This window comes from Lutzomyia longipalpis, chromosome 1 (genome assembly GCF_024334085.1).
Source record: "Lutzomyia longipalpis isolate SR_M1_2022 chromosome 1, ASM2433408v1".
In the NCBI taxonomy this organism is placed as follows: domain Eukaryota; kingdom Metazoa; phylum Arthropoda; class Insecta; order Diptera; family Psychodidae; genus Lutzomyia; species Lutzomyia longipalpis.
In genome coordinates, this window is record NC_074707.1 from 15,045,067 (window position 1) to 15,071,317 (window position 26,251).

The following is a 26,251-nucleotide window of genomic DNA, read 5'->3' on the forward strand; positions in this document are numbered from 1 at the left end:
TAAATACGGAAAAGGTTTTAACTTATATAAATCAGTTATATAAGTGGTTTAAAGTGATCGAGTTTAAATTTTTAAGCTAGATCCAAGGTTTAAATTCTAGGTCTAAGTTTTAAAATCTAGGCCAAAGTTATTTTTTGAAGTAGATAGGCCTTTCTTAAGCCAGTCCTTAGAGGTTTTGTAAACCAGGTTTTTAGGCCCATCTTACACTTTTTAAACCAGAATTAAGTTTCTAGAGTCAGGCTTAATTTTTTTTAAACCCGGTTTAGGAAACCCTGCCTAAAAAACTTAAGTCCTTTTTAAGGAACAGACAAAGCCGAACTCATCTGTGAAATATGGTTTTATTTATTTTTCTTGATCGTGTACGTAGCCCGTGTAGCCCCTATTTCCCCTACACCAAATTTTTCTCTCTGAATTTCAATAAATTCATCGATAATATCTCAAAATTAGGATGATGGAGGTTCATTCTTAATCGTTTATTTTATTAAGCATGGGTACATTACATCTGTTTCCTATTTATACAATAAACTAAACACATTAGTCCCAAATGATCCCCCCTAATTATGAGTGAGCTGTAAAATGCACTTATAAATTTTGGAAAAATTGTCTTGACGGTAAGTGCGTGGCAGTGATGACAAAAAACAGATGTAGAGTGCTTTTTCGGAAGAAGACGAAGGAACCTTTATTAAGTGTTGTATCATACTAAAGAGTGTTTCTGTTTTGTCTTATTTTTAGAATTGAGATTTTTTTCATCTCTAGTAAGCTTCACACGTATTTTGCATTATCTGTACATCTCTAGACGATGATAATGATTATGATTCTGCTAAACTTTTGCATAGATTATGCAGATTTAAATTGCATTATAAATACCTTCTTGTTAAGGTGCTCATTTAAAAGAACTTCATGCAATTGCATTTTAATATAAGAAATGCAAATGCCTTAAGCATTTCTTTGAAAAAAAAAAAACTTTAAGAGAACACCATCTGTGTCAAAAGTGACGGAAAGGTTGAGGTATTTTGTCTTATTTAGTGTTATTTTCATTATATTCTTTTTTTTGGGGGTATTTCTCTTCTGACTGTAAGACAAATTTAGTCCTTATGAAATAGCACACAATACACAATAATCACACTTTTGGGATGGATGATCCTACATGAGGGTTGAAAGAGGGAACCTCTCAAGAGGCGAACAAAAGTAATGATTGTTCCCTATGTGGTTTCTTGGCTAAGGCATCATTTGGCCTCTCCCTTACAATCCGGTCCGGATATTTATTTATTTGTTGAGAAACCATTCTTTACTATTAACATACACCGACGCCACTATGTCGAGAAATTCGTATTTCTCTCTCCCTCAATTTATTTAGGTACCTACCATATACCTTTTGTACCACATATAAGGATGAAGAAACAAAAAAAATTGTCTACCTGTGAGAAATAACATCCCTTTACAAGACATCACGTACTCTATTCTCTTTTTTTCTTCTACCTTTTCTCTTATATCTCATCCGAAATGTAGGTGTGCTAGGAGGGTATGTGAAACATTGATTTCTTTATTAAGATTTATATAAAGTGTGTGCATTGTATATAGGAAATTTCTCAATTTATTTCTTACCTACCGCAAACAAAACATCACTTCTTATATCTTAAAAGAGAAGATTGAGATATTTTATCTCGCTGGGGAGAACACATGCAGAGATAGACACATCACCCTATAGAAGTTGAGGACGAATAATGTGGCAGTAATAATAGGAAAAGTTAAACAGCTGACAAACCCACGAAATTTCAATTTATTTTCCATTCCATGGCATTCATGCCGCACATACCTAGTATTTAATATTATCTACGTTTTATTATTCATTTTATTTGCAATTTGTATCAAAAAGACATGGAAATTTCTCAACATAGGAATTTTATATCAAAATATTTCAACCAAAAACATTTCAAAATAAAAAAAAAGTAATCTTTTGGCACTTTCCTGAAACGCCACAAACCGCGATTTTTGCTTTATCAAGGGATTTATCGCTGTAACTATTTATTAGTTGGTATACCACAATCGTGGCATACCAAGTATTGTAATCATCGGAAAAACTGACCACCTCAGATCGGGCTCAAACTTGGTATAAGCACGTTTCAGACATCCCACATTACGAAAATGGTGGTGGAAAATTTTTGATCCGGCCGGCCTGCCGGCCTGCCGGCCTTCCGGTGGTCCAAACTTTGTCTTATATCTCGAGAACGGTAACAGATAGAGACTTCGGGTTTGAAGTTTTCTATAGAAATGTGGGTGTAAATTTTTATTTTTTCGCATTTTCAAAATACAAGATGGCCGTCGTCCGCCATTTTGAAATACCGTCAACCACTTCCTTTGTAGCTAGAGGTCTGAAATTTTAGTATGTTTTAGAGCTCAGTGAAACGTTTTTATCAACAATTCATACTTGAGAATCGGTCAAGCGGTTTAGAAAATATGGCGGCCTAAAGCAAAAAGTGTTTTTTCAATATAACTTGAGAACGGCTTGACCGATTTTGATCATCTTGGTATCAAATGAAAGGTTTCAAGAAGCCCTACAACTGCCTAGAACATTTCAAGTTCCAAAAATTGCCGCAAGAGGCGCTAAAATAAAAAACAAAAATTGCCTAACTTTAAGGGGCAATATCTCCGAACATCTGTTATAAATTTTCTTTAAATTTTGATATGTTGTAGCCTGATTCAATATCTTTCACCAGTCCGAAAATGAAGAAATTCTATGTCGCCGTTTAGAAGATATAGCCATTTGAAAAATACTTGAATTTGAAAAGTTCTAAGAGCTATATCTCTTGAACGGCTTGACCGATTTTGCTCATCTTAGTATCAAATTAAAGGTTTTGCAATTCTCTACAACTTTCTAGAACATCAGAACCCTCTAGAACCACTTCTTCGAGACAAAAAATGCCAAAAACTGTTTTAGTAAAACAAAAAGCCGCCATTTTGTGTTCTGGAGATGACCTTGAAATGTATCGCAATATACATCAGATTATAGCTTATTTCAATAGCTTTCCATAACTAGTCAAGAAATTTCTGTAGGTCTAATAGAACTTCAGATATAAGCATTTTAATCTGTCAAATTGCTTAATTTTACAAAAAATCGACTTTGCCTACTACTCACAAATTAAATTACAACGCATAGACTGATCCATCCGCGTTGTGGTATACCAACTCTAATAACTGGACGCGTTATGATTGACTTTATTTTTACATTTCCTGCGTCCAGGCATTCGCAAAAAATCTCAATTGCAAATGAAAGTGAAAATTGATCGATGTTGTACTCAATATTTTGGTGCGAAAATGACCCATATCATTTGCTATTTATATATATTTTTTTAAATATAAAAACATAAAAATTAATATCTAAAATAATTTAGAAATTTTCACCATTTTACTGTCTTTAATTTCTATTATTTTTTATGAAAATTTACCCTTCTCACGATTCATGGTAGATTTTATTGATAAAACTTGGCCATAGTGCACGCATAACATAAATTATCTTTCAAGTTTTATATAGTTGCAAAACATTTTCTACTGATAGAGCCATAATGCTCTCAACATGTGGCAATTCTTCCGACATAAAATGCAAGAAATATTATTTGCATCCGGCAGCTAGGCTTCCGTTTTGCGCAAAACATTTTAATCTTTGCATGTTCAACAGAAACTTAATATGTATTATTTTGAAAATGAAAACCTTATACCTTAAGAAAAAATAAATATAAATAAAATTTAGAAGAAAATTCTATGAAAGGCCGGACTTTATAAATTAATGTATATAAAAGAAATGCGATGCAATACACCGCCCTATAAAAAAAATATCTTAAATACATACATAAATATTGGATGGACGATAAATAAGCTGGTAGAATGTAAACAAGGGAGAGAACTCCGCTGTGAAATATAATATTTTTAAAAATAAAAATTCAAAACGTCTTGATTTGAATTGCCATCATCCCACAACTCACAATGAAATGTCCCTTATGTGAGACGCAAACTTTTTTTTTTCATCATTCATCTGTCTTACCGCATTTTTTTGAAAGAAAAAATTAAAAGAAGCAGAGACTGGAAAAAAACATAGTTTGTTCAGCCAAGTAAAACGGCTGTGAGCAATGTGAGAATTTTTATCGAAAATTCTCATCGTATAAGATATAAAATTTACTTCATTGTTTTGTCGACCGAACCTCTTAATTGGATATCGCGTAAGAATGGGAAAGTTTAATTTTAACAATTGTGTTCAAAACTGATGATAGTTTTTTTGGACTCCATCTTCCTAAACTATCCACAATTAGAGGGGCAAGATATTTTTACGATTGTCTAGTTCGTTACTCTTCATTTCACATTTTGGGGGAGGGTTATGTCTTTGAGCTCAAAATTTATTTTGTTATGGAGGTTTTAACTAAATTAAACAATGATGCGTGTTTCACATCTCATCACGGCAAATTGCTATCAACGCTATCAACTATTATTAATTGGCTTTAGATCGTGTCAAAACTAATGGAAGTTGTTGTATGAATGCTATGGAATTGAGAATTTAACACGATTAGTTTCGCAGGATTGATGACACACAAAATAGACATAGAAAATTAATAGATTATTTAAAGGAATTGCATAAACTAATGTTTTGTTGCAATTTTTAAATTTATTTATTAGGATTTTTTATATTGTTTATAGCTAATTTCAATGAAATAATAGCAAATCTGTTTGGTTTTCCTTAATGATATATCCAATATCAGAAAATACCAAAAATATAAATTTTTATACATATTTTGTAAATTCAACTGCCTCACCTTGTGATAATTTATTTAGCTAAGAGATAAAAACAACAATAAGATTACGACGATATTTTCTTTAAGTCATTGATACAAAATAAATAAAGTGAAATGCAGGAAATCTTGAGTTTCCAAAAATAAAGTTCTAATGGTTCCCTTAATTTATTTACTACTTTGTTTTTCCTTGCAATGTACCTACCTACATACATTAAAAATGTAAGTGCATTCAGGTAGTAATGACTTTTTAATTGAGAATAAGCTGACATGTCTCTCCTATTTAGCACAGGAAAAGAACAATAAAACAATTTCCGCCACGATGGTAGAGAGAGAAAACAAAAATGTATATCAAGGAATCTAAAGTCCTTTTTTCCTCCTTGTTGATGTGTCACCCCCACATAGTACAAAGGAAGGAAGTGGAGGAAGAGAAATTTGTGGAACAGACAAACTTTTAATTTATGCTCATAGAGTGAGAAATGGCAAGAGTTGAATGACAAAGTTCACATGTCCTTCCGGTAGGCATTTACCCATATTAAACGATCCATGGAAAAAAATTGTCCACACTCTATTTATTTATAGGTACCATCAGGATATTCCGTTCCGAAATACATAATATACATAAGTCTATGCTTCTCTGTACATCTTATAAATGTTTCCATATAGTTTGTAAAATGCAAATGAAGAAGAGAGGATTTTTTACTGATGATGGAAAATACTGTTGCTGCTGAAATTCTTGTGGGGAAGTTACTGAAAACATCAAACAAACCTCCTCCATGAGAGTCTCTCTCTCTCGGAAAGTGCATATTTTCCACGATGTTTGCACGAGAATGTACGAAAATCCCCACTCTGTATTTTTAGTCTAAATATTTCTCTCCCAAAAATATTACTTTTTTATGGGATAATAATTTTTAATGCTACATTTTACTACATACTTTTGCAATATTCAAATTAATCAATTAACCAAATGTTATTATGTGTCTTTTAGTAGTTAGTGTAGTGTAAAAAAAATTTCACTCAATTTTATATTCAAGTCCAATGTAGGTATGTACATTATATACATAGATTTCCCCTCAAATGTGAGCGAAAAAGATGGCAAGAGTCAGGCAAAAGTGTGTAGTGAAGGCAACTTCTCCAGTCTTCGGAATTGCCTCACCACGTCAGTTTCACAGCCGTCTCTGCCGAGTGTGGTAGCATATTTATGAATTGAGAGTAGTGTGTGGTGGCTACCAAAGTTGTTACACATAGAAATCAATCAAACGTAAAAACTAGTAAAGGTTTAACTTGAATTATTGCAAGATTTGACCCAGATGGTAGGATTATACGGACCACAATCATCGATTAATGGATATCAGTGTTTGATGAAATTAACCACATCGCAACAGTGTTCATAGAAGAAGAAGAAAAAAATCTTCACATAAGGTGTGTGTGCTGTTATTGGTTTGAGAATAAAAAGAAGCTGTAATTTTGTGTTATTGCTGTAGGGAAAAAAATTTTCTTACTCCAAGTATAAAATCTTGACATTGACGATTAACTTTGTGGTACCCAGACAAGAATATTGTACAATGTTTTTTACCGAAATCCCGCAAAAGAAACTAGGAAAAATAACAAGGAATTGGGAACAAAAACGGGTTTAACCACTCTTGCATACGTAATCAAAGAGAAAACAATCCGTCTTTGGGTATTACGTTGGCCGAAAGTTCAGTTGCTCGTCAAGGTAAACATGATTGGAATTATATGCTCCAAGATTGTATGCGTGTTACTGTAAGATGTGGTATAATACAAGCAAAAATATTTCGCATTTCTCACTAAACAATGAGTTTGGATTTTCATGTGTTACAGTACATCTTCAAGTGAACTCCCATTATTATTTGCTATATACACAATTGTATGCAATGAAAAAAAATCATTCAATTTTCAGTATATGTGAACGCTCTCATAGTTTTGTGCACTTGCTATGTCAAAACGGCATAAACTTGCTTTGAGAGAATTGTATATAATATAAGAAAATTCTAATTAGCAACTCCTATACTAACAGGTTCTCACCAACAGTCACCTCAAGTCTTCTGTTTGTGGCAGAACGCGGAGGCATTTTGGTTGTTGGTATCTTTTCTGTGAAAAAGCGCGCTCACACAAAACAGGAATGTTGGGAAAAATACATGCATAAAATTTCGTCATTGCCTCTTAGAATTGTTACACTGGGGTTTTTCTCCATGTATAATCAACCTCAAACGTATGCTACGTGTAGGTATATAAAATTATAAATGCATAGTAAAGTGGAAATCCCATACTACAGACGCGCTTTTCTTCTGAATTATCTCTCAAGTTAAAATCTATTTATGACAAAGAGGAAAGAGTTCTTTTAACACCCTTTTTTTCCAACATTGCTTTTTGTCTACATAATCCTACATAATAAAAGGAAACATCCTATCTCTATTCAGCATTTTAATTGGAAATTCACAAGTAGCATTACAATAAAAAAGATTGTAAAGTCAGGATAAATATTACACCTTTCTGTGCGCAATAATAAAAGTAAATATGTATTTAAGGGCTATTCAGCAGAATCCTTTTTTGTTGTAAAAAAAAATCGATGAAACCTGTGATTATTTTATACATATACGACCTTTAACACACCGTGCAAAATATTCACAACAATGTGAACTTTAACCCCTGAAGGAAAATAAGAGCTTTTCGCGCGTAAATGGACCGTCTAAACATATTTTAGAATAATATGTTTATCTATGCAATTAACCCTTTCATGACCGTAAAATCGAGGTAAAATTGGTGTTTTTTGGAGCATTTTAATTCTATGAAGTATTTTTTTTAGTCTAAATATTGAAATATGAATTTTAACTATCAAAAATAAATAAATCTCGTAAAAATATCAAAACTCAAACATGATCCTATCGTCAAGAAAGGGTTAATACATTTTGCTACAATTTAAATTCTCGCGAAGAACTTTAATTAGGTGTATTACTCAATGTAAACATGTTATGCTAGATGACGCAAATTGTGTTTTCACGATACAGTTTTTTATGATTTAATGCACCTTAAATTGACCATCAGGGGATACTCTTAAAAAAAATTAGGTACAAAAAACCCAAAAAGAAATATTTCATCTCTCAGTGTTGTAAAAGCTGATAACAATTTATATATAGCAAATTTTTGCAGTAGTATGAGAAGCTCTATAAATAAAGCTCTACATCCGTGTTGTAGCATCAAATGGCAAACCAACCAAAGCTTATCATCAGTGTCCTTTCTCAAATATCACGAAGTCTGTCCACTACATAAAAACAATGGTTTGGGACACAGAGAAGTCTCACGGAAAATAGAGTACAACAACCTAGCACATAGCGTTCACATTTCACCCGTTTTCTCTTACCTTCCCCCCCCGTCAACAATGTGTTATAATCGACAGAATATACTGGGTGTTCAAAAATAAGCGCAAAACTTTTTTTTGGAATATCTTTTTTTGTGTTTGAGATACAGGAAATCCCATGGTAGATTTGTTTTCAGGAGGCAAAAGGTAATTGTCCTGGCGTATTTTCAAAATGGCCGCCATCTTTTTTTTCAAAATGGCGTTTTTCAGCCTCATATTTTGTTGTGTTTGGTTAGATTTTTCGTTACCAAATCGATTAATAACCCATTAAAACACATTTTTTGAGTCAGAGGTGGTGAAAGAGCTTGGCGGCCATCTTGAAAAGTGTCAAAAAATGCTTAAAATCGATTTTTTGCGATATTTTCGCTTTCAGAACAGCTAGAGAGCTGAAATTTGGATATGTTGCATAGAATATCATTCTCAATAAGATGATTGACTTAGATTTACTAGCGGCCATTTTTATTTTTTTCATTTCTCAATATCTTCACTTCTAGAGCACCTAAAAAGCTCAAATTTGGATATGTTGCTCAAGTTAACATTTCCTATCGATTAGTGTAAATTTGCTACCACCATCGGCGATTTTTCTTAAAACAAATGGTGCTTTAAGTTCAATACCTGTTCATTCTCTAAAAATAACAAATTAAAATCATAAAAGTGATACGGAAAAAGCACTAATCGATAGGAAATGTTAACTTGAGCAACATATCCAAATTTGAGCTTTCTAGGTGCTCTAGAAGTGAAGATATTGAGAAATGAAAAAAATAAAAATGGCCGCTAGTAAATCTAAGTCAATCATCTTATTGAGAATGATATTCTATGCAACATATCCAAATTTCAGCTCTCTAGCTGTTCTGAAAGCGAAAATATCGCAAAAAATCGATTTTAAGCATTTTTTGACACTTTTCAAGATGGCCGCCAAGCTCTTTCACCACCTCTGACTCAAAAAATGTGTTTTAATGGGTTATTAATCGATTTGGTAACGAAAAATCTAACCAAACACAACAAAATATGAGGCTGAAAAACGCCATTTTGAAAAAAAAGATGGCGGCCATTTTGAAAATACGCCAGGACAATTACCTTTTGCCTCCTGAAAACAAATCTACCATGGGATTTCCTGTATCTCAAACACAAAAAAAGATATTCCAAAAAAAAGTTTTGCGCTTATTTTTGAACACCCAGTACTAAGGTGAGCAGAAAACTTTTGGCACCATGTGCTAATTGGGTTTTTTTTTTGCCCATTCACTCACGGCACGTAGCATTTCGCTTCTGTATGGACCGACCAAGTCTTTCAGATCACTATGTATGGGAATACCGCAAATTTAATAAAACCTCATTTACACCAACAATTTAATTTCTTCCATATACATGAAAAATATTCACTAATTTCCAAGAACATCTAAAGTTGAACGTGGTTGAAAAAAAAAAAGAATTATGTGTGCCAGTAAAAACATGAGTGATAAGTGATGTGGCTATCGTCATTATTATATAGAATCCGCTTTAAATATATTCAAAATAATTCACATAATGTTACTATGTACAACGATATCTCATTTCTTTCGAACTTGTATCATGACTAAAATGAAATAATCGTCATTTTAATCGCATTTTATTTTGCAAAATTGTTGTTATTTCTCGCTGATATGACCTCTATGGTCAACTGTGTAAATAATCATGGGAAAAATGGAATTTTGCGTACCAATATTAATATTAACAGTTAAAAGGAAATGATGTACATATAGCTTTGAAGAATCTATTCCCAAAATGCATATAAAGTATGGTTTTAAAATGGCATTTGCATAAGCCCTTACCGTACATAGAGTTTAATTTATGGACAGAACAAAATTTAGAGGAAAAACCCCCTCATACAATGAGATTTTAATGGTTAAAGAAATTCCACCCTATGGGTGTCGAGACAGGCAATAAAAATTTTCGTACGTAGATGCTAAGAAAGCAATTACAGCCTTATGTCTGTGTCATAGACCATTAAAAGACGACATTTTTTGGGGAAAATTGCCATCCTAATCCACAAGAATAAGATTTCAAACAGCTGCCACATTTCACCATGGAAAATCCCACTCCACCGCAGCTTTCAATGTAATTAAAAGTGAATGCCGTCTCAATTTTTTGCAGATTTCACTCTTTCAATATCGTACAGATTTTTCATATAGAAAATCCAACATACAATGAACTTAACACGTGCAATATGCACTGTATCGCTGCAGAATCTGTTAGTGCAATTTATGAATGAGAATCAATGGGGAAACACAAATTGTATATGCGAAATGGGGAATATCCAATGAAACGTTTTACTAAAATCCCCTCAACACTTTTGCATTTATTAATAAAACAAACAGAATTCTGCGAAATCTCAAAGCATCCACCAAGAGGTAAACAGAATATATTTGGATGTTAATCTAAGGTCAATGGGTCTGTTAGGCAATCACGGACACCAAACACTTGATAAATGTAAAGTCCCCTTTTTTTTCTCAACTTCGTAAAATCCGCTTTGAAGAAAATTTGTCATGTTTTGTTTGTCAAATTCTTTGTCCTTTTTTTTCTCTCTCACTCTCTCAAACATCTCATATACAAAAAGAGGAGAGATATCACCCAATCTCACATTGATTTCTCATCTTTTTCCCTTGTGTCCAAAAAAATACCCCTCACCCTTCCTATGAAAAATAACATAAGCTGATAAGAAAGTTTTCCTTTTGAGCCGCCCATCCCTTAAGGAACAACAAAAAAAGAAGAAATCTTTCTAAAGGAAGATGTGAAGCTGAGAAATCCCCAATAAATAGAATAAATGTTGGGAGATTTAGAATAAACAAGTGAATCTTGATATAAGGATTTTCTGATGGATTCTCATGACTAATCAATATGTCTCTATTGTTATTCAATCCTCCCCGCAAAGTTTGACTGCAATCTCATTGAATAAGTGCTTCTCAATCCCCTATACACTTTTCCAATCCATGTCCTGTTGATAGACACTCTCCATATTTGAGCACAAAAGCCTCCCTCTGCTAAAGCACAATGGCAAACATTCATAAAATATTTGCTTTTCGTTTTAGTTCAACTTGTGATACAAGAATTGATATACATAGATATATTGCAACCACACACTAGAACATTTTGAAATTGTAATTGGAAGGCAGAATATTTTAGGAAACTAACAAGAATGTTTTCATTTGCATTTGAAGTTTAATTAAGGGAGTAAATATGAGAATTCCGCTGATTTTCAGTTATAATTCACAAGCCTCTATGTTATGTTTGTAAATATCTTGGTAAATATCCTTTGTTTTTGTTTGCAAAGCTTTTCTATATAATAAATTCACAGATTTATGTTTTAATTGTTAAATGTCTAAAGAACATTCAACTGGTGGAAAGCATTGTTTATTGTAATTGTTGTCTATGTGCTATGTAAATTTTTATATGTAGATCTAATTTAATTGAAGAAATATTTAGTTAGTCTATAGCATTATCAACAGCTACAGCTCTATTTGCAATTGAATTAAATTTACTTAAAGTTTGTTTTACACTCAATTGAGAATTTAAAGCAATCAAAAGTTCTAGCAAAGCTTTTTCGTGAAGAAAAAAAAGTCATAAATCCAGCAAATTATCTGAAAGTTTGTATATAAACGAAAATCACAAACGGTCCGATAAGACTTGAGTGTACATTTATTTTCATCTTTGTTTAGTCACACTCCCACGAATTTCCATATTTTATGAATATGAAAACATTGAAAGAGTCTTCCGACAATATTATTTTCTACAACATCTTCATACAGCATTCTATACATACTTACATACACTAAATCTACAAAATTTTCTCTTCTCAAATATTTGGTAAAATTTTCTGACCAAACATCAATAATGAATTTCATCCCAAAGTGGTTTGAGAATAATATTATGAACATCACACAAATACACAAAGTTTTCCTTCCAACAAATTTCTCAAATGAAAACAGTTTGTGTTTTGTAAAACAAATTTTTGGCTAAGAATTTACTCAAAAGAGGAATGCAATTAATTTATGTTAGTTTGTTCAGCGCATAAAATTATTTCAAATGAACGTTCATTAAATTTAATTAATTTACTTTTTTATATTTAATTTTTTCACTTGACAACACAGAAAATGAAATTAAAAACATTTTTGGATTTTCTTTGCCATGGTTTCTTCCCATTCTTTTTTTTTGTTGCTTCTTTAAAGCAACCTACACTGCATAAATTTTATTACTTTCATGTTTTTGTCCATTATTTCACAAAGAGAGAGAAAAAAGAGATTAAAATCTGGAAACCTTCTCACATTTATAGTTACTCTCTATAGTAGGTACATGAATATCCAATGTGAAATGTGAAAATCTTGTGACTTTTACTTTATCTCTAGCTTTTCGTTAACATCTTTTTGCCATTGTTTTGAAATTTATTTATAAAAAAATTATTTTAAGTGTTTTAAAAAGAGTACCTACACTAACAAAATTGCTTGCAAATTCTTATTAAGATTAATTTCTCTCTGCAAAATTTCACATACCTACCATTAAAAAAAAATACGCAATAACATTTTTTTAATGGAGAAAAAAATTATAAATTGTCACATTCACATAGATAATAAATTGGAATCAACTAAATTGATGCAGTTAAACCAAAATGCTTTCGTTTTAAATTGATTCCCATAGTGAAAGCAATAGCCTATACCCATTTTTGGTATATTGAGAGCCAAACTCTATTACACAAAACAATTTGATCGGGGTTTAACTTACATAATTCAATACTGTACAAATATAGTTTGCAATTGCAATCTGCCCATATGTTATAATGTTATTATGAGTAATGAACTAAAACTGGTAGAAAACACGCTACTTTCCAAAATTGAAAAAGCCATACTTGCTGTTGAAAACACTTTGTGCAATTTTCAATTTATTTTCCTCCTGCCTTGCGATTGTGACGCCTTCAACTTATGTGGACGTTATCAACAAAGTTAGTGTTCACCCACTAAATAAATATTTGCATATTGAATCTTGAAACTTTAACCATGAAATTGTATTTGAGTACAATTTTGTACTTTTCACGTCTCTCAGAAGAGATTTCTGATTTTCCTGCTTTCGATTGCTTATATTACTCAAAAAGTTCTTTAAGAGATGTTTAAAAAATATTGAGAAAAATTTAAATTAATTAGAAAATCAGGGATGGTCTTATTTTCAAAGAAAATGCTCAAAATGAGAAAACTTAAAACAGGTTATGAAAAAATACCAAATGCAAGATATTCTTTTACCATAAAATTGACAAGAAAACCCTTCATAAAACTCCTCGATTTTCTATGATTTATTATCAATGAAACCGAATAAAAATAAATCAAAAAGCGATCAAAAAATAACTTTAACTACCAGAACCAATAATTGGTAGATGACAAAGTGAGACTAATTATAATTAACTGAAATATATTCACAAAATTAACTGTAAAACTTATTACTTAGCCTCCCCCCATAAAAGTTTCCATACAAATCAAATAAATTATGTTATTGGGTGTGTGAACTTATGGTTTTGCCAACATCAAGAACTCCAACCACGTTGCGATACAACTAAGAGTATATAATGGTCATAGGGCATATGTAGAGAAGTCTAAGAATATAGTAATATTGATACTGTGATACCCAGAGGACTGATTAGGAATGAGAATAGGGGTTGCACGAAAGCTCAAGACATTTTCCTCTTGAACTTCACTCCGGCACACACACATAGCGTCCAATCGGAAAACTTTTCCTCATGGGACGTAAGTTTTACGTGCAAATCTCAAATTAAGTGGTCACATTAGTTGCCTCGTGGGATTTTTGGGAGAGGGTAGCGAGGGTTAGAGGTTGGATTTAATGACGGGGGAATATTGATCAAAGCAATTTACCCCTTAATTAACAATGCGGGTCACAATTTTCCTTCAATTTTCACAAGATTGATCACGAATGTGCCAAAAGATGATTACAAGTATATATAAAAGCTATTTAATCGAATCCATCTTAACTTTAAACTGTGCTATAAGGCTTCATGTTGGGGTTAACGAGATACATGTCATCTCAATTCCCATCATGCCTATCATCCTTCTTCTCTTGTACAATAAAACTGAAAGACCCGCACGCTTTCAAGATGAATCACACTTCAATCGCTAATACTTCCCCCCTTAGGGTATATTTCAAAGAACAAGTGTGTATTATATATAGAAAGGGAGGAGAGTGAGCTGGCAGAGGTCTTATGATGCTGAAAGAACTCTTACTAATGCTCCTAATATTCCAAGTATATATGCAAAAAGAAGCGTAATAGCGTTGGAAATTAATTGTGCGTCTCAATATTAATTACTTTAATTATGCACTGACGCGAATACTAGTGTTTGGCTGTTACATACATTGTTGATAAATAACATAGTACACCTATATAGGCAGCTATGTGCCAAATATGTAATAGAGAACACGGGAGAAGAGAAATGTATCCATGGACAGAAAGTAATGTGGTTCCTGATCAAATTGGATTTGCCGACAGTCCGTTGCAAATGGATTATGAATTCTAGATGTGCCAGATTTGATTTGATATGATATTTACGGTTAGACGCGCGTGCCAAGTGATGTATACCATCCACATCACTCTTTTGCTGGCTTTTCATTAGCAAAAAAAAAACTAAGAGAGAAAAGTAACAGTTATAGCCATATAAAATATGCATGTCGGTATAGTTTGATTCACCCATCCACCATGTCCATCGAGAGAACTAAATCCATCAGAATATGGTGATGAGAATGAAGCACTACTTCACAGAATTACATCCCAACCTACATAACATAGAATGCATTATGCAATTAGACTAGATGCTAATCCCTTTCTCCCACTTTGCTACACCAAGAACCATATACACCACACATCATTCTGTTTCTCTCAATATTATATATCTTCACCTCGTCCTCTACAAATTTGCTCTATATTTCTCTCTCTGGTCGGAATCTTATGTACATTGTACATACTTAATTTGAATATTTGCTTTATAACTAATTCCATGAAATTTAATGCTATATGAATTGTTGAATATGTTCCTTTATATTGGTATAGGGATGAGATTTAATATGTGTGATATATTGTAGGTATGTGAATGTTATCTCTTTTACTATATACCTACACACTATACCATATGATTAAATATGAATTATTGAAGCGGTGAAGCAGTAAATTTTCATCAAGCTCCTATTTTATACCACGTTGGAACTCAAATCTCACCATAACCGCATATAAAGAGTAAAACTACATTAAAAAAAAGTAACTTATATAATAAACATGGTATAAGCAATTTAGAATAAACATCTAGCACCACTCTATTTAAGTTGAATTTACAATCTCTTTTCCACGCTTTTTGAAGAAATAACTCATATAGATGGGAGAACAAGTCATTAGCATTACATTCATCACTATACTTTCTTTTCAACGTTCTTGTGTGAATTCTTTTAGTTCATTTCTTGAGTAGGTAGCAAAGAAATTGCTTAGTGCAAAATTCCACTGCTATTGTAATTGATCTGTTAACAAAATTACGGTTTGAGACCTTCCATGAAAATTTGTTTCTTTTCGAATTATTTTTGTCGTGAAATTTTATGAATCAAACTAATCTATATGTTTATTTGTATTCATAATTTTCCCTTCAAGTTCATTTACTTTCTTCAAAAAAAAAAATTAAAATCGCAATTTAAAAAAGTTCAAAAGCTTTACCACAGAATATTTCCACAATGAATGACTTTCATTTATATGGCAAAAGCTGGCAAAGATATTAGAATATTGTAGTTTTACTCAATGAAAACCTTGTTCTGTGGGTTAATTAGTTGGTATACCACGATCGTGGCATACCAAGTATTGTAATCATCGGAAAAACCGCCCACCTCAGATCGGGCTCAAACTTAGTATAAGCACGTTTTAGATATCCCACATTACGAAAATGGTGGTGGAAAATTTTTGATCCGGCCGGTTGGCCCAAACTTTGCCTTATAATTCGAGAACGGTAACAGATAGAGACTTCCGGTTTGAAGTTTTTTAGAGAAATGTGGGTGTAAAATTTCATTTTTTCGCATTTTCAAAATCCAAGATGGCCGCCGTCCGCCATTTTGAAATACCGTCAACCACTTCCCTTATAGCTAGAGGTCTGAAATTTTAGTATGTTGTAGAGCTCAGTGAGACGTTTTCATCGATAACTCATACTTGAAAATCGGTTAAGCGGTTTAGCAAATATGGCGGCCTTAAGCAAAAAGTGTTTTTTCGATATAACTCGAGAACGGCTTGACCGATTTTGACCATCTTGGTATCAAATGAAAGGTATTGAGAAGCCCTACAACTGTCTAGAACATTTCAAGTGTCAAAAACATCCGCAAGAGCCGCTAAAAACAAAAACAAAAATTGCCTAACTTTAAGGGGCAATATCTCAGAATCCCGATCATAGATTTCCTTGAATTTTTGATATGTTGTAGCCTGACTCAATATCTTTCATCAGTCCGAAAATGAAGAAATTCTATGACGCCGTTTAGAAGATATAGCCATTTGAAAAATTCTTGAATTTGAAAAGTTCTAAGAGCCATATCTCTTGAACCGCTTGTCCGATATAACTCAACTTAGTATCAAATTAAAGGTTTTGCAATTATCTACATCTTTCTAGAACATCAGAAACCTCTAGAATCATTCTTTCAGGACGAAAAGTGCAAAAAACTGTTTTGGTAGAACATAAATCCGCCATTTTGTGTTCTGAAGGTGACCTTGAAATGTATCGAAATATATGTTAGATTATAGCTTATTTCAATACCTTTCAAGAACTAGTCAAGAAATTCCTGTAGGTCTAATAGAACTTAAGATATAAGCATTTTTATCTTTCATATTGATGAATTTCATAAAAAAAATTAACTTTGCCTACTAATACTACTTAAAAATTAAATTACAACGCATAGACTGACCCATCCGCGTTGTGGTATACCAACTCTAATAACTGGACGCGTTATGATTGACTTTTGTAAAGCAATAAGACGGTTATTTGTCTGATGTTGAGATTCATTATCCATCTCCAAGCCATTCTTAAACACACCACATGTACATTTCATAATGGGTTTCCTCTTCTCTGATCTCTTTCCAGACGCTGAGCGCAACAATAGAAAACACATAGGCCATACACACGAGTAGGGAGAAAATGACACAACACTTAACTTGCTTTCGCAGTCCTAAGGCGGTATCATATTAAAATCATCTCCCATGCCAAAGGAATAAGAAGACTGTGCAGGAAGTGCAAAAGACATTTTGAGTGAAAATACACTTGAGCGTTAACACCATCAGTCAATGTGCATTGTTTCCACGAGGCGAGATTTGCGGATGCTGTAAAATGATTTGGATGAAATTTGCAGCAACAATTGTACTCTCGTGCCTCTTGGGAGCCACGAGGGGGCAATATGCGCAAGACTTTGAAATGGAAAGTAAGCACGATGTGTGCAAAGTTAAGTGTGATTGCTATACTGAAGTGGATAAGAATGTTCTTGAATGCCCAAAAGAGGATTCCCGAATCCGCGTAAGCTACTCGCGCTACAAACAGCCCATTAATCGAACGTACATCGATATAAGTTGCTTTGTGGACGATGAAGAGTACAGGAATCTACCAAATGTAACAATTGACAATATTAACATTGTCAAGATTAGCAGTTGCGAATTACCACGAAGTGCATCAATTATGACTGTACTCAATCGTCTTGGGGTACACAATGTTGTGACGCTCTTCATAAATAATGCCCGAAAGGAGTTCCGCAATAAACTCATACGGCAACACCTGACTGGATTGAGCAATCTCACGCGCCTCACAATAAGTTCCAGCTACATTACGGAGATCCCTGAAGATTTCTTCGAGGATGTCCCCAACATAACGTGGTTGAGTTTGAAAATGAACAAAATAACCACCATAAAGAATGTCTTCAGTAAACTCAAGAATCTCGATACACTCGAATTGGGTGAAAATAATTTGCATTCAATCGAAGATGGGACATTCGAGAATAACTCCCGCCTCCGCATACTAACTCTGTGGACGAATAACATTCAGAATCTCACAAAGAATGCATTTCGTGGAATTGAATCTCTTCGTATTCTCGATTTGACCAACAATCAAATTGAAACATTTGAACCCGATGTTTTTGACCTCTTGCCAAATCTCTCGGAAATTTATCTGAATAAGAATAACTTCCGTGAACTCCCAAGTGGTTTATTTAAGAACAATAAAAAGTTAAAAGATTTCGTGCTACTGTACAATCAGAGATCCCTCAAGAACCTCCCAAGTGGTTTCTTTGCCAATCTCAATGAACTCAATCGTGTCTATATGAGATGTGATTTAGAAACATTACCCAGTGATTTGTTTAGTGGTTCCGAAAATTTGCAACATATTGATTTGTCAAACAATAAATTAGTGTCTGTGCCAAAGGAAATGCTGGCGGGTCAGAAGAATCTCAAAACACTCCATTTGAGTTTCAACAAATTGACCAAATTGGAAGATGGATTGTTTGATGGTGCAACAGCCCTCACTGAACTCTATCTCAACAACAACAACCTTACGCAGCTACCCAGGTGAGAAGAAGAAAAAACTTATAATATAGATCTCTTTTACTTCGGGTTATTCACTCTCATCCAATATGGAATGCCTTCTATTTCCGATGGCAGAAGCCAAAGGTATATTACACATACACAACATCTCGTCGTCTAAATCTCTTTTGATGACCATATTGGTTCAGGTTCCAACCACTGCTCTTTTTCCACATATGGCGGACTCATCGTATTAAACCATGATTATTTTATTTATTTTACGGCACGTTGTTAATGTAACTTTTATATCAGGGCTCACATGAATGTTGTGAGAGGAAAAGGGCTGTAAAAAAAAGTGAAGTAATCTTATATCGTTCCCCCGATGTACAAAGAACGCAATCTTATAAGAAATTGTGGGGAGTTGAGGGGCCAGGAAAAAAAAGAGTCAAAGACGCTGACCAGCGAGACTGCTGGAGCATCAACAAACTGGTTTTCAAGAATGCAACTTAGCGTGTCATTTGAGAATTCATTATACATAAATGTATGGATGGAAGGCACTCCTTATGGAAAGAAACTTTTTTTCCCTTCTTCTTCTGTAAAGCTCTCCTCAATTCTTTTTTTTTTCTCTTAACCAATCCATCTGTGCACCTTTCATTCTTAGACAATTTGCACAGGTATGATGCCTCCTCATATTCACGTACAATCTTTTTATTTTTCCATTCTCTCTATCGCGCATATAAACACATCGTGTTTATCTTCAACATTCAACTCATTACAGTTCTGTCTCTCTACATGAGAAATATTAAGTGGACCGTGAAAATCTAATAAATTTTGGCCTTTTTCCCATCCGGCTTTGAGGTGTATATTATGTATGTATATCGCGCAAGAGAGGAAACTCTTTTTTCTCTCTTTCCACGAGCTCGAGGTGTATCAAACATATTGTGTGCATTAACCGTGCACTAAAAATTCTTTTAAAATGTAAATTATTCGCTCTTAATTTTGATTTCTACATACATATCTTTCATACATATATGGGGTATACATCATCAATTTCCACTCACTGAAACGAGAGATTTTCATAGGAGATTGATTTAACTCAAAAGAGAGCGACAGAGATAGAGACGAAAAAAAAGAGAGAAGCAACGCAATATCGTTACTTTAATTTATATGTAAAGAGTTCGATTTCATTTAGAATTTAACGAAACCAAATTTATGCAGCACGCGGAAATTATTGTGGTACGTTCAATGAACCCTTTCCTCTCGCTGTCGGGGCCCTTGCGACATGAATAATGTGGTAGGATTCTCTACAATATATAGAAACACAAGTAGTTGGTGAAGTCATGTCTTTGCAATATATTCGCAAAGTTTAGTAAAAGAAGTGAAAGATGTACATATAACTACATACATTGCACATATACATATATGCAGATATTACATATGTACATCCATACATGCATTAGTGGATGAAAGTCTCTGTCATACACCCAGAAAAAAAAACAGAATATTTCAACAAAATAACTTATTTATTTATGAAGAAAATTTAGGTCTTATTTTGGAAGACAATTAAAAAAACCAAGTTGTTTGAGTGGGTGGGTTAAGCTAACACTGAAATGCGTCTCTTAAATAACACGCTACCTTAACACTTTCATAGTGAATTTGTTTTGGTTCCATCCGCTACAATTGTAGGCGTTGTGAGACTTAAAAGCTTCTCTTTATATTGCGGAATTACAAAAATTAGCAATTTTTTGCAAGAAAAAAAAAGTATATTACCCTGATTTCCTAATTCTGACGCAAATTTAGAGAGTTCTTGACCTGATTAATCCCTAACGGCTCGAATGGACATGATAAGTTTTTTTGTAGGTAGAGAGACAGTTGGAAAGCTAAGACTTTTGAGAAATCCTCGGGGAAATCTATATAGAATCCCAGTTCTTAGATTCTTAATACAAAAATCATTATATTTTGCATACAAGACAAGAAATCTTTTCGTTTTATAGTGACGTCATTTTATACATTTTTAAGCAAATCTTTGCTGACTTTTACAATCTGAGAAGTCTCTTTTACAATTTTTTTAAAAACTTTATTGACCTGAATCATTGACTAAACTGCTTTCTTACTTTCCTTTGTTTTCTAACGTTTTTAGAACAACAAAAACGACAAAGAAAATTAAAAAAAAAAATCATTAAAAGTTACACGGTTTCTTACTTCCATGTGTAAAAGAAACACATGTAAAGTGTTTAAAGGGATTAATCAAAATTTCTCTGGGTGTATACGAACAGAACATCTCCCTACATTATGTGAGATCCCCATAATTTAGTTGGATTTTAAAGCTTATATAGCATCATCTTCCATCTTCATATTCCCCACATTCTGTCTTTCACAAAATTCACAGAATATATACTCATTATAATGCTTTTCATTTTCTCTTTGTAGGCACATTTTCAATTCTCTCTCCAATCTTGAGACATTGTACCTCAACAATAATAACCTGATGACAATCCCAATGGATACATTTGGCAATGCAAGATCCCTCAAAGTCATCGATATGTCACACAATGTGCTAACATTCATGGAGAATCAACACGAACCCTTCCAGCTTAGTTCACCATTTCAGATACAGACAAACCTTCATCATCTCAATCTAAGTCACAATCATATCGAGAAAGTCTTCCCCGATTGGATGTTCAATCTAATTAAGCTGGAGCATCTGGATTTGAGCTATAACAACATTAATTTTATCACAACCAATGATTTGCAATTTTTATCGCGGAAAATTCAGGTGTACTTAACACACAATCAAATTACGGAAATTTTCTTCAAAGATATCGAAGCAATGGCCAGTGATCACAATTTATCGGATAACATTGAGGTACCTGTACTGTATTTGGATGGGAATCCTGTGGTATGCGACTGTCTACTGACGGAATTTGTGCGTTTGGTGAAGAATCAATTGAGTAGCGATGTGAAGAAACTGATTAAAATTGATCCTGGCAAGCTAACTTGTAGTGCACCACCGGAACATGCGGGAAAACTAGTGGCTTCTGTTGATCCGCACGATCTATACTGTGACTTTGACACAGATAGCAGTAAGATCAAGAAATGCCCAATTGGTTGCAAATGTCAGCTACGTCGAACGGATTATGCACTCGTTGTTAACTGCTCCAATGCTGAACTTACAACTGTCCCAGTTCTCCCCAATCCACAGACCTCATCTCTAAACTTCACCATTCTCTACTTGGAAAACAACTACCTTACACACCTGCCCAAAAATACAGATCTTGGCTACGATCGAGTACGTTTCCTCTATGCAAAGAGCAACAATATAACAAATATTGCACCTGAAAACCTTCCATCTCAGCTGGAATTGCTTGATTTACGAAATAACAACATGATCCACATAAATGAAACAGTTCTCAGTGCATTCAACGACACCAACACCCTCAAAAATATTTCACTGAGCAACAATCCATGGAAATGTAATTGCGAAGCATTGAGCTTCATGATTTATATCCAGAGCCAATTTAAGAAAGTGAATGACTATGATAATCTTGAGTGCTCAGATGGGCAGAGGATTAATAAAATGGTGCCCGGGGATATTTGCACAGATGATGTTCAAACGATTGTGGCACTAAGCATCACACTTGCCCTACTTGGTATTCTCATTGGCATACTAGCTGCACTGTACTACAAATATCAGCAGGAAATTAAAATATGGATGTATTGGCACAATATTTGCCCTTTCATCTTCAACAGCGACACATTGGATGCAAACAAGAAATACGATGCATTCATCTCGTATTCACACAAAGATGAAGATTTTGTTGCTGATACACTTGTGCCAGAATTGGAATTTCGCCGGAAGTTCAATTTATGCATCCATAGACGTGATTGGACAGTTGGAGATTTTATTCCTGATCAGGTAAAGTGCATTTACACGTATTCTGTATATAGTTGATAGCCCTTTCGTATTATATATTATTATGTATATGTACATAATATGCAATTCATTGATTGGGGGATAATTTGCAAATGGATATTCGTGCTTCCTGCCATTCACACCAGTAGAGTTGTAAAGTGTTGAGATTTTATAAAATGATCGAACATTTTGCGAGATATTTCAGCCCTCTGCTGTTGATTTACCAGTAAATTTTGTGATAAAACGTCGGTTATTTATTTGATTAGTATTCCCCCCAAATAAATGCTAATTTTCCAATTTTGGACATCTCTTTGTGATTTATGCATGATTCGCAATTTAACATTCAATTAGTTCCTTTGACACCTTGGTGGTCGAGAGTCAGTATATATGTAAATATGTTGTCAATTGGGAAGTAAAAGATTCTTTATTATCAACTAAACTAATAATGGTTGAACGGCCAAGGAATATTTTACATTGCCATTTTATTTAAATCGACACGTGTTTATTTTTTCTAATATTAAATATTGAAAAATTTGATTAATTCAATGAAGATTTTAAATTGATTACAGTTCATTAAAACCAAAGAAAAATGAATTGATTCACCCAAAAAGCCAAGATAAAATCAACATCAATTAATTAATGAAAAGAAATATTTTATTTTATGCAAAATATGTGATTTTAACTGACTCTAAAATTTACAGCATAATAAAAAAATCTATTAATTATTCCACCTTAAGAAAAGTTCTAACTTCAACAAAACATAATGTATACCACCTCTTTAAATAACTACCAACCAGTCAGTTTTAATTTCTCATAACTTGGCTATTGCAATTTTATCTTTAATCTAACCACAATCGCGTGCTTTTAACTCAGACAGTGTTAGGAGAAGAAGGAAATCCCCCCATCCAATTCGATTAAATCGATAAAAGTAGCAAAGAAAATTGCTCGAAATGAAGTTCTTACATAAAATATTTTTATGTTCTCCTCCCAGATAATCCGCTCCGTAGCTGATTCTCGTCGTACAATAATCGTACTCAGTCCCAACTATGTGGAATCCGTATGGGGCACCATGGAGTTCAGAGCGGCGCATCATACAGCAGTGAAAGAGAATGTTTCACGTGTCATTGTGATCATATATGGCGACGTGAATACACAGAATATGGATTCAGAGCTCAAGAGCTATATCGACATGAATACATACATCAAATGGGGGGATCCGTGGTTTTGGGAGCGTCTCCACTATGCCCTGAGGACAATTAAGACTGGCAAAAAGGGAGCAGGTGTGTGAACATTCCGTGATTGGAATAATTTTGGCTATTTTTGATGCAAAAAAAATTATGCAAGATTTTCATTCTTTTTCTCTTTTCTTTTCTTTTCTCAATCAATTCGAAACAGGTGCATTCTTCAAGACATCGTCAAAGAGTACGGTAGACGATAAATTAGAACTAATTCATCCATCACCAATGACACCACCACATGCAACATCACCTGTCGACAGCCCAAAGCTCAATGGGTCAATATCTTATGCGCGCAATGGGAAGTTACCCAATGGTGGACTCAATGGACACGTAAATGGTGCATTTATCATCAATACAAACTCCAAACAGAGCGATGTTTGATTGTTTAGTATCGATGACCAACCCTATGATAGCATTTCTTCAGAATATACTCTCGATGTTTGAGTAAATTAAATTTTATCCAAACGTGAATGGTTTTAAAAAAAAATTGCATTCATATTGCTATTCACAATATTATAAATAATAATATAATACAGAGGACGAAACATAATTAAATGTGATATTGATATTTTCTTCTCTCTCGGCAATTTTAATGCTATAAATTCTCGAGCTTTTACCCTTCAATTACGAATACTTTTTTTTAAATCATTTTATTCTAAACAATATCCATTATATACCTACATATACTATAATAATTATAGTTCCGCGTGTTAAGAGATTCTCCCTCCCTCCATCTTACTCCTTTATATTTATAAATATTATAAAAATAAATATACTTTGTTAGATAATAAGTATGTATATGGCAAAACGTAAACGTTTATATTGCAAAAAAAGAATAAAGCCTACCTACATAAATTGTAGTTAAATTAAAAATATATATAAAAGAAAATAATTAGTTAAGAATGTCTTTTAGATAGAAAGATTCATTATTACCTGATGAATATTAATTAGAAACATAAGAAATTATAACTTATATGACTGATTCACATTGATGCTCAGAAATAAATGATTATATAGATTAGACATTTATCGGCGAAAGACAAAGATAGATGTAATTGCAACTTTTGCTTTCCCTACAAATCACCGACCTACAATTTGCAAAACCAACAACATTATCTCCTTTCAATGCTATTTTTATATATTATTTTTTTCATTATCACCTATTTTTGAGTTTACTTGAAATGATTGTGAAAAAAAATGGAATAATTTTTTATACGTAAAATGTATTGTAAGAAAAGTGAGCAAAATAAAAAAAATGTTGCCAAGATAAACTATCTCTTATTTTATTAGGTGATTTGGTCCATTGATTTGGATTTGGAAGCTTTGAAAGTTTATTGAAGGACTGTGGTGGTGGGATTCACGTAATTCAGGAATCAAAAAACTTTTAAAATCGATCTAAAAGACTGTTAGACTGTTTGAAATTTCTTAAATTACTACAAGCTAAATAATCAGAGATTTAGACTTCAAATTTGAAAGATATTGTCCATAATACTATTGCAGACCTGAAGAAGAAGACATGGATCTCCGAAACGCCATGCTCGTTAAAAATGATGAATTTCTGAAAGTCAATTTTCATGCTTTACATCCCTTTTTTAATGTTTTTTTATGTTTTTTTTTATAAATTTAAAACTAAAAATTAAATTTTAAAATTTCCATGACAACATTTCATCTTTGGACCAAAAAGCTCTATCTAAAGCTCATCTGATTCTGCCGAAATATCCTTATTATTTCGTTTATTTATTTAAATCGAAATATATAAAATAAACCAATTTTGAAATGATCCTGTGAAAGAAACTTCATTTTTAACATTAAAACTGATTTTATTATTTACTCAAATTTTATTAGGTGCTTTTCAAAACTGATTTTAATTTAGTCTTTTACCCTTTGATGAAATTTCTCTTCTCAGAAAATTTTGTAAAGCTAAATTCATTCGAGCAAGCAGGAATGAGAGCTTTTCATTGAAAATTCTTGCTTTCATCCTTTGATTCGGCAAAATACACAGAATTTCAGCAATAATTGCATTTTGTATGTATCCGTATTTCGCGAAAGGGTCTGATTCACAAAATAAAAAAAAAAATCCATCCCTAGATAGGTGGAAATTTACTAACTCATTAAGCGAAAATAGTTTTAAAAAGCTTCTTTACGAGTCATTGATAGTTGAGTTTCTTTTTCTTAAGTTTCTCAAAAGTTTCATATTTTACGCTACGAATTCAATCTCTTCAACATTGACAAAGAGACACCCACATCCCGTGAGAAAGGGTGAAAATTTACCTCCTTTTCTGAGAATTCCACCTCGCTTTAACCTTTGAAATTAAGACTAATCAAATTAATTTAATAACATGAACCAAGAGATTTAGTTATGCTTTTAGTTTTGCCCAAGTTTTGCATACAAAATAA

The 26,251-nt window shown here is 33.1% G+C and overlaps 2 protein-coding genes across 4 annotated transcripts in view; one reads left to right on the forward strand and one right to left on the reverse strand.

Annotated features, from left to right (window-relative positions):
* Positions 1 to 26,251, reverse strand: part of LOC129791814 (cation-independent mannose-6-phosphate receptor) — a 48,380-nt gene that overhangs the window by 12,916 nt on the left and 9,213 nt on the right. The gene's annotated exons all lie outside the window — the stretch shown is intronic.
* On the forward strand, positions 5,915 to 25,125 carry LOC129791699 (protein toll). Of its 2 annotated transcripts, none has more exons than XM_055829998.1 (5): positions 5,915 to 6,495; positions 17,283 to 18,748; positions 21,134 to 22,619; positions 23,608 to 23,896; positions 24,012 to 25,125. In XM_055829998.1, the coding sequence occupies exons 2-5, from the start codon at positions 17,526 to 17,528 to the stop codon at positions 24,233 to 24,235; spliced, it is 3,222 nt and encodes a 1,073-aa protein (XP_055685973.1). In that variant the 5' UTR covers positions 5,915 to 6,495; positions 17,283 to 17,525; the 3' UTR covers positions 24,236 to 25,125. The 2 variants fall into 2 exon arrangements, with proteins under 2 accessions (XP_055685973.1, XP_055685962.1); XM_055829987.1 differs by having other exon boundaries at positions 5,915 to 6,200.

What these genes read in the sequence shown, in the direction of transcription:
- LOC129791699 (XM_055829998.1), top strand. Translation starts at nt 17,526, where the DNA reads ATGATTTGGATGAAATTTGCAGCAACAATTGTACTCTCGTGCCTCTTG. An exon ending in AACCTTACGCAGCTACCCAG is followed by an intron (nt 18,749 to 21,133) that starts GTGAGAAGAAGA and finishes TTCTCTTTGTAG; the next exon opens with GCACATTTTCAATTCTCTCT. An exon ending in GACTGGCAAAAAGGGAGCAG is followed by an intron (nt 23,897 to 24,011) that starts GTGTGTGAACAT and finishes AATTCGAAACAG; the next exon opens with GTGCATTCTTCAAGACATCG.